Source organism: Nicotiana tabacum, chromosome 19, assembly GCF_000715075.1.
Source record: "Nicotiana tabacum cultivar K326 chromosome 19, ASM71507v2, whole genome shotgun sequence".
In the NCBI taxonomy this organism is placed as follows: Eukaryota; Viridiplantae; Streptophyta; class Magnoliopsida; order Solanales; family Solanaceae; genus Nicotiana; species Nicotiana tabacum.
In genome coordinates this window covers 132,402,029-132,418,592 of record NC_134098.1, presented here as the reverse complement: position 1 = coordinate 132,418,592, position 16,564 = coordinate 132,402,029, and the positions used below count along the sequence as shown (strand labels likewise).

Here is a 16,564-nt window from a genome sequence, read left to right as displayed (position 1 = left end):
ATAGCGAGTACACAAAGGTTTCCAAGACTTGCCAACATATCACACATAGACACTAAAACTATTCTATTAGAGGTTAAACCCTCTTTGTGTGCTTGAACCGTTGATAACACATACTCTGAGGGAGATGCCATGACAGACAGATAATCACTTGTGGCTTGCTTGATTCCTTCCTTAGCCAGAACATGAGCTACTTTTTTCCTTGTCGGAAGCTATCAATAACACTTTGATAAGTAAGGTGCTTTTGTTCCAAAGCATTTATAGCCTCAATGGAGTCTATTCTATCTATCCTCAAATTTAATTATTATTTTTAAGTTAGAAATTAAATATAAAAAGTGTCCAAACATTATATAAAAGTCATAGTTTGGGAAGAAAAAGGAAAAATGTTGTTTTGAGAATTGGGAAAGTAGTCCCAATAATTAACAACATAAAAATTACTCGCACTCAAAATATATCAAACAAATAATACAAGATATGTGTATTTCATATATAGATTTATTATTATTTTAAATTTTAACGGGTAAAACTAAGTTATTTGGTATAAATACCGGATACGAGTGGGTATTTATCATATATGCAAATAAATGTAGAGGTTATTACTTTAGGTTAATACAATATGAACATAAGTGTAAATATTCAACTTAGATAAAATAACGCATTGCCTAATTCCTATTACTAATCACAACTTGTACTGAACATATTTGTACAAAGTATAAAGCTTGAGCTATTTATGTTACATTACTTTTCACGGAGGCGACTCAGAGTATTTTTCGGTTGTTATGGGGTTACACCAAGGATCCACGCTCAGCCCATTCTTATTTGCATTGGTTATGAACACACTGACATGCCACATTCAAGGGGAGGTGCCATGGTGTATGTTATTCGCTGATGACATAGTTCTGATCGATGAGACACGAGGCGGCGTTAACGAGAGGTTGGAGGTTTGGAGACAAACCCTCGAGTCTAAGGGTTTCAAGTTGAACAGGACTAAGAGGGAATACCTAGAATGCAAGTTCGGCATGGAGCCGGGGGAAACGGGCACAGAAGTGAGGTAGTTTCAAGTACCTTGAGTCGGTTATCCAGGGGATGGGGAGATAGACGAGGATGTTACACACCATATAGGGGTGGGGTGGTTGAAATGGAGACTAGCTTCTGGAGTACTGTGTGACAAAAAAGTACATTTGTCACTCAAAGGTAAGTTTTATAGAGCGGTGGTTAGTCTGGTCATGTTGTATGGGGCTGAGTATTGGCCAGTTAAGCACTCACACATCCAGAAGATGAAAGTAGCAGAAATGAGGATGTTGAGGTGGATGTGCGGGTATACTAGGATGGATAAGATTAGGAACGAAGATATTCTGGAGAAGGTGGGCGTAGCACATATGGACGATAAGATGTGGGAAGCGAGGTTCAAATGGTTCGGGCACGTACAGAGGAGAAGCCCAGATGCTCCGTTAAGGAGATGCGAGCGGTTAGTTTTGGCGGGTACGAGGAAAGGTATAGGGCGACTTAAGAAGTATTGGGGAGAGATGATCAGACAGGACATGGCGTGGCTTCAGATTTCTGAGGACATGGCCATTGATAGGAAGGTGTGGAGGTCGAGCATTAGGGTTGTAGGTTAGGAGGTAGTTGAGCATTGTTCTTCTTTGTACAGGTGTGAGGCTAGTCTGATAGGGTTTTGGTCTTAGACTGTTAGTGGTTCATGTTGTGTTCACACTATTCTACTGTTTTTCTTTGTGCCGGACCTTATCTACTGATTATTGTTAGTACTTTGCATCTATTCTCGATAGTACTGATATATTGTCTCTCTTTTCGTCTTCTTGAGCCGAGGGTTTTCCGGAAACAGTCTCTCTACTCCCTCAGGGTAGGGGTAAGGTCTGCGTACACTCTGTCATCTCCAGACCTCATTTGTGAGATTTTACTGGATCATCGTTGTTGTTGTTGCACTTTTCATAAGGAATGATCGACTATCAGCTTTGGATTGAAAGTTTTTCGAAAATTTTGACAACATTGTGTGTGTTTTTTTTTTTTTAAAACGCACTATTTCTCGAATTTTAAATCATAATACCTTTTGAAAAAAATAATATTATTTCACATGAAATAGCACAAATATTATCAAAATAATTGTTCAAAAGGTAATTCAAATAACAATTTTGCCAAACGTTTTTCCAAACCTAATCCCCCCCCCCCCCCCCCCGCGTAAAAAAGAGAGAGAGACCAAAAACCAAATCCGAACACCATATCTTTGTTTGGTCTTCCATGTGATGAGAAAATGATTTTTCTACTCAATTGGCAGTGGATAGGGTGGCCATGACTACTGCATGTCCAATTTTTTGCTACAATAATTAAATTATATTTTTCAAGAAATGATTTGATAGTTTTTTTTTAACTATTATACTATTTTTAAATTTTGGTGCCTTGTCAATATTAAAGCAGTCACTTATAAGAGAAAAATTGTCTTGTACTCTAAGGCTAAGCTACTCAGTTGGGACAATCATTCATCGCACCAACTATATCCAACAATCAATATTCCTCCTCCAAATATTAATTGGAATGACCAAACTCAATCTCTTTCCTAATTCGCAACGACTACTTGATAAAATCTTATCAATGCATTAGCTGTGTTATGGTGTGTTTGAAGAAAGAGATCTGGATTAAGAGTTTTATTAGAAGCACTTATTTATATATTTTTTCACAAAGAATTTGCTTTTTCTAAAATATATAATTTAAATGCACATAACTCTCTGTATTTTTTAAGCTGACGCATGGCTCGAAGTGATGGGTAATGAGTGTGCTCCTCTTGCTACACTACTTAAATATGTACCAAAATTTGCTACTCGTAATATGTGTCTAATTAATACATCATGTATGATGTTTTTACCACTGAATCAAAGACTTATTAAGTAATTTAAATACAGAGAGTTATGCACGTATATCCATGCGATTCAAATTAATTTGCATGGATGTTAATTGGAAATGTATCTGTAATATTCCAACTGTGTATACGTTTGAGTCTTGGATTTCTCTTGCTGCTTCAAGTGGATTAATGTTCATAAACCCCGAGTTTTGCTGTATTACCTCCTTTCCTTTCCTTTCCTTTTTCTTTTAAAAAAATCCTTCTTTTAATATTTAAGATAAGTGACATCTTTCTTGTTTTTGAGTTATGACAAGTGGTATTTGAAAAGTAACATATTAAGGGAAGGAAAGTGTAAGAAAGGGAAACGAACGAGAGACAAAAAGGAAGTCTAATTGTTCCCTTGATGCGAAGAAAAAAATATTTGCGCGCATACTTTTTCTTCACATTTAGTGATACGGTATAAACCCAAGAAATAACTTTTTCTCATTTCTTTTTCTCATCTCTCTATTAAAAGTTTGAAACTAAGATTTTTTATTTTCGTTTTTCGACCCAAGCAAAAGGGGTTTCAATTCAATTATCAACTTTACTGGACATAGAAGCATTCAAGTCAAGCTAAACTAAATGCATCTAAAGAATGGCTCAAGCTCCAACAAATGCACCTAAGGAATGATTATTGGTTGGTGATTTTGCAAGGTGAGTCCCTCCCTCTAAGCACGTATAGCTGACATGAAACTCATAAGCCAAAAAAAAGAAGCAATAATAACCAATGGATAATGACTTTCGTCGTACCAAAATTCAAAATACAATAGGTGAAAAAGTAGCCTCAATCTCAAATGCCTCTCTCACAAACAATATCCTCATTGGTCCATCATTTCCCAATCCCAACCCTCAAACTACCTCCTCACCCCTAAAAAAAAAAAGAAGAAGAAAAATTAAAGAGAGATAAACTGAAAAAGAAAAAAAAACATTTTCAAGAAAATCTAGGGGCAAAAGGGCATATCCAAGTTGTTCTTATGACTAGGGATAGTGAAATGCCTCAACTTCCCCACTTGTTTCTTCATATATCCATCACACAAAAATGCTTTAGAAAACTTGTCCTCTATATTCCTATGCACATCATGCACAAACACATGAGTTTCTCCATTTTCTTTATTCCTTGCCATCATTCCTGCTGTATAAATTGCAGTCATTCTCCCTGGTGCATTCTCATGAAAACCTGTTGGAGCATCAACCATTATTAAATCCCATTTTATATCATAAATTTCATTAGGCAACCCTTTTAAAGCAAGTTGACACTTAGAATATCTAGGATCAGCTATAGCTGTGCAGTCTGGTTTTTTCCCTGCTTCCATTAAGACATTTGCTTCTTTCACTTTACTATCATATGTAACATGATAAGACTCTAACATGGGAAATTTCTTCTTGATTTTTTCAATCCAAATCACATCTTCGTCGAGGAAGATAGTTCGTCCTCCAAAGTTGAGTGTGTGCCACATTAGACTGTCATGGCCAAGACCAAAGACAAGGAAATTGCAAGGAGATTTCTTGTCTAAAATGTTGGATGTTATTGATATCTCGTCGAGTTTTTGTTGAGGGGTGGTGTTTGAGGTTGCGTAGTGAATGAGAGATTTGGCTACTGAAGATGGGATCTTGTTGTTACATTTTGTTGATGAACAACTTGTTGGTAAAAAAGCATGGGAAATTGAAGAAGCAGATAATAATAATGATGTATTTTCACCAGAAGATGTTAATCTTGATCTCAACACAAATAAAAGTAAGAAAGCGATGAAAACGCTTATGACAAGAAGCTTTAGGCTAAGTGAACTCTGTGTTTTAGTTTTCATGCTTGACGTGGGAGGTATACAAGTTTTGGTTAAAGCTCAGAGGTAAAGAGATATATATTGAAGATTTTGATAAAGACGAGAACTAATAAGAAAATTTTGGATGAAGTTGCTGGTAGATCTGAAGAGGTTAATGATGGCAATTTGTTAAGCCTCAAATACATGTTCTCAACAATTAATTGAACATGGACAGAACTCAAAAGGAAGGAAAATATATGTATTTATTTCCCATTCAATGACTAAGCTAATGTTTGTTATTTCTTGTTAAACGTGCTCTTTACTGTTTATATCCTATTTATGCAGTCTGTTTTTTTCCCTTTTTTTTCCCTTTCTTCCTTTAATTCATACAGTGGATTTACAACATATGGTAGATTCTTTCAGGTGTGCAAGCCGAAGCAGGGGGAGAAAGTTTTAGTCTCTCCTACTTCTGGTTTAGCAAACTATTTGGATGCTATGTTGTTGGCTATTCCAGTAGCCAAGAGAAGAGAAAGAACTCACCAGAGCTAGGATCACGCGTTCGAATCACACCCTTCTTTTTCTCAAAAACTAAGGGGGACTAGAACTCGTAAGACACCATAATCTAATTGTGACATTTTTACCACTAAATTGTCTTCTTTGGTACTCTTGAACACCATCGGTACCTGGCCAATGTAACTGCTGAATTGAGGTAAGAGCCACATAGTTACCTCATTATCTATCCATTATAATTGAATCTTCAACAACTCAAGTGAATTTCGTTAAGTGTAAGTTTACACCTAGATGACAAATATATGACTTAGTATTGGAGTAAAGAAATAATATCCTCATCAGATCCATCAGGAGTATCAGCTCAATCACCCAAAAGAAAAGAATAAAGAAAGAAAACTGAAATTAAAAATAAAAGAATAAAGAAGATATTTTCAAGAAAACCTAAGGGCAGAAGGGCATATCTAAGTTGCTCTTATGACTAGGGATAGTAAAATGCCTTAATCTCCCAACTTGTTTCTTCATATATCCATCACACAAAAATTCCCTAGAAAACTTGTCCTCTATATTCCTATTGACATCATGCACAAACACATGAGTTTCTCCATTTTCTCTATTCCTTGCCATCATTCCTGCTGTATATATCGCAGTCATTCTCCCTGGTGCATCCTCATAATAGCCTGTTGGAGCATCCACCATTATTAAATCCCACTTCATATCATAAATTTCACTAGGCAATCCTTTTAAGGCAAGTTGGCACATCGAATATCTAGGATCAGCTATAGCTGTACACTCTGGTCCTTTCCCTGCTTCTATTAAAACATTTGCTTCATTCACTTTACTATCATATGTAACATGATAAGACTCTAACATGGGAAATCTCTTCTTGATTTGCTCTATCCAAGTTTCATCTTCTTCGAGGAAGATGGTTCGCCCTCCAAAGTTGAGTGTGTGCCACATTAGGCTGTCATGGCCAAGACCGAAGACAAGGAAATTGCAAGGAGATTTCTTGTCTAAAATCTTGGATGTTACTGATATCTCTTTGAGTGTTTGTTGAGGGGTGATGGTTGAGGTTGTGTAGTGAATGAGGGATTTGGCTACTGAAGATGGGATTTTATTACATTGTGGTGATGAGCAAGTTCTTGTTTTCTTGTCTTCGGACGAAGATGAGGATCTTGGTAAAAGAGCATGAGAAATTGAAGAAACAGAAGATGAAGTTGTACTTTCGTTGGAAGATACTAATCTTGATCTCAACACAAATAGAAGTAAGAAAGCTATGAAAACACATATGAGAAGAAGCTTTAGGCTAAGTGAACTCTGTGTTTTAGGTCTCATGCTTGAGTTGGGAGTGATACAAGTTATGTTTGAAGCTAGAGAGATATATACTGAAGATTTTGATGAAGACAAGAGAACTAAGAAAATTTTGGATGAAGCAATGTAGTTTCTGCTGGTAGATCTAAAGAGGGTTTGGTGGAGAGTTTCTAAAAGTGAGGGTGGGGAGTAGTGCTGTTACCCCTACTTGATTGTGATGGAATTGTTGATATTAAGAGAATGCATGTCAATTTGTAACGGGGCTTTATTGAAGACAATAATGGTAGCATCCTTTCACCAACTAATAATCACAAACTAATCACAATTTGCTATGTTTCATCAGTGGAAAGCGACTCTATATCTGCATAGAACTTTTGTAGTACACCAGTTACTCTAGGAAAATGTTCTCTCTCTCTCTCTCTTGTTTGTTGGTTTACTTCCCTTTGGGAGGAGTGGAGCATTTCTATTGAAGAGAACTTAGCATGGTGATGATAATCCGCGTTTAAGCCCCAAAAAAAAAAAAAAAGTGAGAGAGGGAAAGAGAGAGAGATTACACTTAATGGCCGGGATGCAAGAAGAGAAAATGACCAAGTTCCGGGTACATTCCAGACTTGCTGCGGAAACAGCAGTCACATGAAGCAAGAGAAGAATCTATAGAACAGATAATTTGATGCGTTGATACTTAATGTTAGATCCTACCATCAAATTAATGTATCTTACAGGCTTGAGCATTTAATGTAGATCTGTATTCCAAGGCCAGATACTGGCTTGAGGCGTAAAGTTCCTACAAATTTGGGAAAAAAGGTTATCCTTTACATGAACTGACCAATGTATAACTGTACAAGAATCCTTCCCAAGACATACACCACCAAAAGAATTCCCCCCATAATACAACATCAAAAAAACTGCTCTCTTTTTTCATTCTAAGGGCCGTTACAGGAGAAGGTTAGGATATGATTCTGGAACTGTATAATGTGCATTCTGCATGTGAGTAAAGCATTTGTTTCTCTTGCCTCTGAGATTTTCTTAGTGAAGGATTGGTTTTTGCTTCCTTGATTCATGAAACTCTAGCATTGGCTAGTGTTCTGAACTTCATCAAAAGGTTATATCCTTTTTCCTCCTGTACAAATCACCGACCATTGCTTGTATAGTGTAAGAGCGATTCTGTTTGCCCATTGCCATTGTGTTCCTTTTTCATCTTATTTTTGTCAAGACGAGCTTTCCGGACAGCTTGCTGTATCTGTTTCTCATGCTCTTTGAGCATTTCGTCAATGTTTCCACCGGGTGGCATCAATGGTCCAGAGTAGTGGATTCGATTCTTCTTGGGAATATAACCCTACGGCAAAAAAATAAAAACAATAAGGCATTCTATCTGGATAGAACTTTACAACCGCCCTTCCCCATTACAGTATGCCTCTCTGTCTCTCTCCTTTTTCTTCTTCAGCCAAAGGGGAAAACGGAAGCTTCCTTTCTATGAGTATTTCTCCTTCATAGTATTTTTCATCTTTCTTTTTCTTTCTTAAGTTTTTGATGAGGTGCAGGATTTCAACCTTAATCCACTACTAGCCATGGGTCAAAATAACCAAGACGTAAAGCAAATTTAAAGTTCCTTACCGCTGTAGACTCCTTTCCTGTTGAATGCTTGTCCTTCTTACTGGAAGAGTCTTTCCCCAAAAGAGAGTAGGAAGAATCATTAAGCTGGTTATACTTTCCAGTCATGTGCTCTTCAGGCCACTGTGAATCCCTGCTCATATCAAATCTTGAACTACCATGAGCTGCAACTGAATTGGAGAACCTGGACAATTGAGCTGCTGCACCGTGAGGTCTGAAGGACCCACGTGCACTTAATTCTCCAAATCTTGAAGAATCAAATCCTCGTTGAGAACTCATAAGAGGGCCAAGTCCATTAATATTTGTGTTTATGGAATTTCCAGAATCACTGACTTGTGATGAATGGCCGTTATATAGAGATCCTCTGCTGGGATCAATAGGGAAACCAGAACCGCCATCCTCTTCACGACTGTACTTCTCACTAATGCTTGTGGGATTTGACAGCTGTTTCCACTTCTACATGCCACAGAAATACAGGTTATATGCAAATCTTACACAGCTTAAAGGTGAGCATACATGGTAAAATATGCTATTGGTATTTAGGGGAAAAAACCTGTATGGATGCTGGTAACTCAGCATTAGCATCAGGCGCTGGTACTGCTTTTGACTGTTTTGCGCCCTTTCTATTAGATTCAACACCAGATCCTTTGATACCTCCTCCTCGCTGCCTGAAAACAGAATATTAGCTAATTAGGAGAAATGTAGCAAATGGTCAGTCCAATGAGAACAAAAAATGCTCTACAGTTCAAGCAAGTGTATTGAATAAATATTGGCTATCAGCAACAAGTGGTAAAAGTCCTTTTGAGTCAACTGCAGCAATATAAACTCTTTGATTTGGTTCTTTATCCCTAGGGGAAAAAAAACAGTTCGATGATTTTGGTAAATTATGGTTGAAAACCAGGCAGGAAACCTGAACGCCTGCAGAATAGCAAAATGCAATCTGGACACCTTTGCTTGGGCAAAGAAAAAGTTACTAGACCTGGTTTTATAGTAAGAACTTAGAGATGTCAAATCGCCAATACACAGAAAAATGAAAATACAACAAGGCATTCTACTTTTTTTTCTCGATGAAGAAATAAATTTTATTGGTTGAATTGGGAAAACCACCACATGCAAATTTATACAAAAAGTAGAGAATCATCATCTACAAAACATCCTTAAGGACAAGATCAGATTAAATAAAGCATATGTAGTTAAAAGATATTGTATGTCAATAAATCTACTAGTTTTACGAAAAGGAAAAAATAGATAATGAGTACCTTCTTGCTTCCTCTTCTCTCATCTTAGCGTCAAATTCCTTGCTTGGAGGATACTTGGGTAAAGATGACGGATCACAAGGAAGAGGCTTCGTTGTGAAGAACTGGAACAGAGAACCCAAACAATATAATTATATAAACAGCGTCAACGAAATAAAGAAGAGGCAAAAAACCATAAGCAGAAAATCAAAGCAATAAGAGAACATTCTTCACTGTGCTTAGCAGTCAGATAACTGTATATACATGATTCGTAACCAAAACTACATCATACAACATTTTACTAGCGCTATGCATAGAAACAATCCGATATAACGAAGACAAGACCGTGAGTTCCCAGAAAGGGGAAAAGATTGCTAATATGGCAAGAAAAGTCTGAATGAGTTGACTTCCTGATTTGAGGGTGTAAAAAGCTTTCTGAACTGATAAAACAAGTTATTGATCGTTCAGAAACTAAGCTTTACCTCACTTTGAAGTGCCAAAGTAGCAGAACCCCGATACTCAGGTTCAAAAGCCAGGAGAGAATCCAAAAGTGCTAAAGCTGATACAGGGAAGTCCTTGAACGTGTTGGCAAGGCAGCGCTTATATGGCTGTTGAGGTTTAAAGATCGTTGCATGTGGCAATTTTGATTTCTTCCAGTATTCTTCGGATGGTGAACCGCAAAGTTTAAAGATCTTATGCAGCTGTTCCACCTGCAACAGCTTATACAATGAGTCATTCATTTCCTGACCCACAAGGGATGCTGACCAGGAGACAATCACAAGCCCACGCACACCCCCTTTTCTAAAACACATTTACAGATGCACATCGGATAGGCACACAATGAGAATAGATGCACCAAGAGAAATGATAAGCTATAATACAGAGAAATGCACTTTTTGTGTGTTTAAATGTAGAATGGTGTACAATGCAGTTAGCAAAATGCAGAAGCGACTAATACATTTCTTTCTTTGGTAAAGTGAGACTAGTGCATTTTGTATGAGTAACTTGCAAGCGTATTATAATTCATATTGTTTTGATATAAGAGATTTTGATAGAAAAGGTGATAACGCTTTTTTGGGGAAGGTCTAGAAAGAGTAGCCTTGGAGATCCATCACTATTACCATCCTAAGTCCAAAAGTGCTCAAAGGCGAAAACAATGTTCATCTAAAAGAAATTGTTGCTAGACTAACAATTATATGGTGCGCTCAAGTGGCTGGACCTAAAGAGCAAAAGTTAAGAAAATTCCTTATTGTTCATCAGCAATACAGTAGCATGTGGCATTAGAAACTTGACAATCAAGATCACACATGGAAACATATTCCTAATATGGGTAAAAAATACTAGGTTGATGTTCTTCAGAAGTATCACTTCAATCAAGAGATATGATAGATGAAAGGTGCAGTATGAACTTCGCTCGCCGGCTCGCCCTAATATGTGCTTAGGTTCTTCGTTCTCTTTTTTCTTTTTGATTGGTAGGTTCTTAGTCAGTTATTAACAAGAAAAGATATATCAGTTTTTTCTTATTTATAACCAAATACACAAAACAAATCAGTGACTTTAGCCATACCTCAGTTCTTCCTGGCATTATAGGCTTCCCTGCAAACAATTCAGCAAGGATGCAACCAGAACTCCACAAATCTACAGCCACTCCATAATCTGTAGCACCAAGCAAAAGTTCAGGAGGTCGATACCACAAAGTAACTACACGACTTGTTAGAGGCTGCCTTTGATTGTTTTGATATAAAGTTGCAAGCCCAAAATCGCCAATCTTGAGGTTCCCATTATTGTCAATCAGAAGATTCGAACCCTTAATATCTCGGTGCAGGACACCACGACTATGGCAGTGTTCAAGTCCACGAAGCAGCTGCCGCATGTAACATTTAATCTGCAAAATTACAGGAAGCATTTTTTGAAACCAAAGAGGGCAGCAGATTTGCAACCACCATATGTAACCAGAAACATGTAGACAAAAAAATCAGACAAACTAAGACAATTTTGGTGAGCAACATACATCTCCAATATTTCTTGCCCCAGACCCAACCGCATTGGGAAAAGGGCCAGATATACCCTTCTACTTTTAAATATTGTTACATTTGACCTCCGTTATACTTTGGGAGCAAAAATACCTCTGCCGTTACAATCCTTATCAAATATGCCCCTATCTCTAACAGAGATCCACTGTGGCAATGACTACAACAACAACAACAAAAAACCCAGTGTAATCCCATTGTGGCAATGACTCAGCTATTAAAATTCCACGTGGGCTAACATTTGGATGAGGTAGATGCCATGTGGCATGCCACCACGCCACTCTAACCTTATTTTGCCCACTCCCCCAACTGACATTCGGATCCATCCATTAAAGAATCAGCAAAACTAACAAAAACCCATCTAAAGACAATCCAAAAAATCCCAAATATCAAAAAGTTTCAAGACTGAATCATATGAGCTAATTTCATAAAAGCTACCAAAACAAAAATTAAAAACAAAAGTATCCCAAAAACAGATATATCGCGCAAAAATCTGCCTGTGGAAAAGAATAGAGCAAACAATGGAAGAACGATGAAATCTTCATATGCTGGCTAGGATTCATGTTCCAAATTAAGAGAACTCCTCATTTGAAGCACACCTATTATCTTAGTTTATCAAAATATTCAATCTTGCAAACGTTATATGTTAGAATTTTAAGTGAATCAAGTTGGAGAAGTTGGGTCCATGGCAAAGGCAGATTTAAGCAATCACGGATTCACAACAGACCCATTTGGGTGTTCTTCAAGCTTTTCCAAATAGTTCAATGGTGATTTTAGTTTCTCTTCAACTACATTTTGCCAAATCAGTAAGTGAATCTAAACTTAAGCACAACAAATGATTTTTCCAAACGATTCTAACAATGGTAACCAACAAACTCAGTTTTCAGATTTCGAATTTGAAAATTGAAAGGTATGTTTTATAGAGCGGTGGTCAGACCGGCTATGTTGTATGAGGCTGAGTGGTGGCCAGTCAAGAGCTCCTACGTCCAGAAGATGAAGGAAACAGAGATTAAGATGTTGAGATGGACGTGTGGGCACACCAGATTAGATAGGATGTGAGGAGGAGAAGCACACACCCCGGTAAGGAGGTGTGAGAAGTTGGCATTAGACGGCCTTAGGAGAGGTAGAGGTAGACTGAAGGAGAGTTGGGGTGAGGTGATTAGGCATGACATGGCGCAGCTACAGCTGACCGAGGGCATGACCCGTGATAGAAAGGTGTGGAGGTTGAAGATTAGGATATTAGGTTAGGTAGTCTAGATTATTCATATCGGTAGTGTTAGTATGTACTCTCACATTTGGTTGGTAGTAGGCTTATTTGAATACCTGTCGTTTTTTATTTTTTGGCATTTCGATCATCTTACTATCTTGTTATGTATGCTGCTTTTACATGGTTTTTCGGTGTTGTCCCGTCTTATTTTCTTGTTATTATTGGGGTACCTATGCTTGCCTGAGCCGAGGGTCTATTGAAAACAGCCTCTCTACCTCCACAAGGTAGGAGTAAGGTCTGCGTACACACTACCCCCAGACCCCACTATGTGGGATTATACTGGGTATGTTGTTGTTGTAGTTGTAAAGTTTTCGGCTTAAAAAATGGAAACTAAAATCACCATAAGAAATTAGAGGCTACCTAAAACGATTATTTCCCCAACGCAATTGTTAGTGGTTGTTTGTAGCTTTGGGTGGGGAAGAGAAGATGCCAGGAAAAAAAAAAAAAAAAGGAAAAATGGGAAGATCTAGAGAAAGTATTGTCCTACTGGGAAAGGGGGTAAAATAAGGTTAGGGTGGTGAGGTGGCATGTCACGTGGCATCCACCTCACTCGAATGTCAACCGACATGGAATTTTAATCGCTGAGTCATTGTCACATTGGACCTCTGTTAGAGATAGGGGCATATTTGATAAGAATTGTAACGGTAGGGGTATTTTTGTTCCCAAAGTATAACGGAGGACAAATATAAACAATATTTAAAAGTAGAGGGGTAAATTTGAACCTTTTCCCTTTACCATTTATTCCTCAAATGACGAGAGAGGAAGGAGCAAGGTCAAGCCACTTCTCTCAGGACTTTCTGCATTTAGTCTATAGACTCAAAATTATAGCCATCTAACATGCCTTCCACGACTACCGAGATTTCACCATTTTACACAAAATAAATAGCTTCTCACCTATACTTAAAACAAGGAGTCTTTACATAGAGGGTTAAAAATAAATAAAACTTCTAAAAAATTAATTATACAACTGTCAGGCAGATGCCAAATTACTCGAATCGTGCATATTTCCAACTGTCCAAAAAGTGATGTGTTTCCCCTTTTTCATCCCTTAATTTTTCATCTGAGATATATATAAAAATGAAAAGGTGATAAGAAAGAAAGTGAAAACTTTTCATTATTCCATCAGGTCTAACCTTAGCAACTTTATTACCAGGATGAATGTCGTGCATAACTGATCCTTTTAAGTTATTCATGGACAAGTATCTAGCTGCCTCTCTCCAAATTTGAATTATCAATCATTACAACACACTGCCAGAAAATTGAACATACTTTCCCTTGAACAAAAAGGGATGATGGGAGTCGGAAAAAAAAAAATTTAACCAAGGTAGAACTCAAGCACAATAGATTATTTGGCTATTTGTACCAGCGAGATCAGAACTAATATCCTTAAGTTCATGCATCTCTATTTCGGTTCATCGTTGAAATTTCAAGTAATTCTATTTAATTGCATGTGATGTTAATATATACATACACAAAGATATACATATATGTATTTGTGTGTGTGGGTGTGTAACATCCAGCATTGCCTCCTGTGGTAAGATATCTAAGTGACTCAGACTGCAAATTAAAGAACACACCTGAGATTCAGTAAATTTGACAGTTGGTGATGCCGCAAGACCTGCAAGGTCATGTTCCATGTATTCAAAGACAAGATACAGATTGCCTGAGACGCGAGAGGTCACAAGACTTTCAAGCTTCATAACATTTGGATGATCTAGCCTGCGAAGTATTAAAATTTCCCTAGCCATAAAGCGAACACTTTCTGGATCCATGTTGATAAATCGTACTTTCTTCAATGCAACAATCTTTCCAGTTTCCAGGTCTCGGGCTCGATATACACTGCTGTATGTACCTTGGCCAATCTGCATTGATATTTTTATAGATAAGAATCAATTGGAACGGAAAGAAATTGCAGGAACAAAAAGCAGGTATACTAATGAGTATCAATAATTCTTATTTGGAAGCAAAATGAAATTGCTATTGCTTGCTTAAAATTCACCTTATCCAGCTTCTCAAATGAATCTGCCTTCCGAGGAACCCAGCCTTTAATAGCTTCACCTGCCACAGTTGTCAACCATGATGGCCATCCAGCAACGACTTGTGCACCGTCAACTCCATTCCTAACACTGAATATTCTATTGATCTGAGGTTGTCCTCCAACCTCAGCGGCATCTGTTGCTGCCCGTCTTTGCACCTGTGGCACTTCAGGTTTCTCAAAAACTATAGGCTTCTTCTCTCCCTCATCCCAAGCTGGTGGGGTGGAACCTGCACTTTTCTCAATTGGCTCTGTTGATATAAGCCTCGTCCTCGCATCAATGCCACCATTATCAACCTCCACTAAAACATCCTCCTTGGTTGATGCAATAAGCCTTTCGGAAGAAGATTTCTTTTTTTCTTTATCCTTAGTTCGATTCTTGCCATGCCTTTTAATAGAAACCCCCTTTGAGCAAACACAGCCCATGGTATCCTAAATTTAAAGCTCCTCCTCTTCCTAAATAGGATTCTATGGACTCCCCACAAGATCCTATTTTTAACACAAAATCCAATCCATTTTCACTCAATGTCTCTGACATTTAGCTGAATTCCAATCAGCATTTCTCTTAAATGCCAATCAGTATAAAATTATTATACTAGATTTCTTGACAAACAATGAATGGATCGGAACCCCAATAACTCAAAGAGAGACTAGTACGTTTTAGGATCCAAAAGGGGTCAGAAAAATTTGCAAGAACAATGTAAAACAAGAATCTCACCAACCCCAGATCCCAGAATCTAAGGACCTTCACCTAACACCAACCCACATTGCAAGATAAAATCAAGAATGTAAGTGAAATTAATGTAATTTAAAAAGAGAATAACAAACCAAATACTGTACAATTTTATATTTTCAACTAGAGAAAATGTACAGATAAGATGATTCAAAAAGTTAGAATCTTGATGCAAAAGCCAATGATTTCAATTCAAATCACACAGTAAATGCAACAAGAAATATAACCGGAAAGAAAAAAAAACAAAAATTTCAAAATGGGTTAGTTCGAAGCTACAAATAGAGTGATTTTCGGATCTGAGAAAGCCCTAAGATTGTGAACGACCATCAAAATATCTGGTCCTCGACACAGAGTAATTAAGTTTCAGATATATTTAAAAATTTAATATTGGAATATACCTAACTCTTTTTATTTTAGTTATTAAATCTTAAGAGATTAAAATAGAGGTTTTAAATTATTTGCGAAATTAGAATGGAGAAAAGAGAAAAAGAATTGATATTCTTATTTAAAAAGCAAATTATGGAGAATTTGTTGAGAGAGACAGAGGAAGGAACACGACCGTCTCGTGAGGAAGAAGGAAGGTACATATACTGAAATTTTGCAGCAATTAACTGTGGGGTCCACTACTGGATTTTCTGACACGTGGCGGAAACATTAGGAATACTTTCATGTCAATTGGGCCCCAGTAAAGTATCAGCTTACGTCCGAGACAAGTGTGACACAACGTCTTCCTCTAATATGGACCTTAAGGTACTGCCAAAAAATATTTCAGAGACCTAAATTTACTTTCCTAAGCAATATACAGCTATACACTAGCATTGATTGTGAAAATTATATTCTCATATTTACACCAAATTTGTCACGACCCAATTTCACGTATAGGTCGTGATAACGCACAATACTATAGCTAGACAAATCAATTAATAAATTAGACATATATCGATAAAATTTAAATCCAAGAAAAATAATAAGAAACCAAATTCTACCAATGTGTGTGCCAAGACCTGGTGTCACAAGTGTATGAGTATCTAGTAAATTATACAAAAATTCAAATACTGTCTGAAATGAAAATAGACAGAATTAAAAATACAAGAAGAGGCACTGGTAGCTGCAGGACGGCTCAGAAAGGCAACTCACCACTACGCCCCTGGATAACGAGGATGTGCTATGATAGGTCCTCCACTA

At 37.4% G+C, this 16,564-nt stretch overlaps 3 protein-coding genes across 3 annotated transcripts; all 3 read right to left on the bottom strand.

Annotated features, from left to right (window-relative positions):
• Window positions 1-3,602: 3,602 nt before the first annotated feature.
• On the bottom strand, window positions 3,603-4,827 carry LOC107771245 (glucuronoxylan 4-O-methyltransferase 1-like). The gene has a single exon (XM_016590587.2). The coding sequence runs from the start codon at window positions 4,693-4,695 to the stop codon at window positions 3,832-3,834; it is 864 nt and encodes a 287-aa protein (XP_016446073.1). The 5' UTR covers window positions 4,696-4,827; the 3' UTR covers window positions 3,603-3,831.
• Window positions 4,828-5,452: 625 nt separating this feature from the next.
• LOC107771244 (glucuronoxylan 4-O-methyltransferase 1-like) lies at window positions 5,453-6,559 on the bottom strand. The gene has a single exon (XM_016590586.2). The coding sequence runs from the start codon at window positions 6,490-6,492 to the stop codon at window positions 5,602-5,604; it is 891 nt and encodes a 296-aa protein (XP_016446072.1). The 5' UTR covers window positions 6,493-6,559; the 3' UTR covers window positions 5,453-5,601.
• Window positions 6,560-7,145: 586 nt separating this feature from the next.
• On the bottom strand, window positions 7,146-15,949 carry LOC107771243 (putative serine/threonine-protein kinase At1g09600). Its single transcript, XM_016590585.2, has 8 exons — window positions 14,611-15,949; window positions 14,189-14,473; window positions 10,882-11,199; window positions 9,797-10,024; window positions 9,339-9,439; window positions 8,633-8,747; window positions 8,083-8,535; window positions 7,146-7,804 (listed from the first exon to the last, which is right to left on the bottom strand). The coding sequence occupies exons 1-8, from the start codon at window positions 15,070-15,072 to the stop codon at window positions 7,598-7,600; spliced, it is 2,169 nt and encodes a 722-aa protein (XP_016446071.1). The 5' UTR covers window positions 15,073-15,949; the 3' UTR covers window positions 7,146-7,597.
• Between the last annotated feature and the right edge of the window lie 615 nt (window positions 15,950-16,564).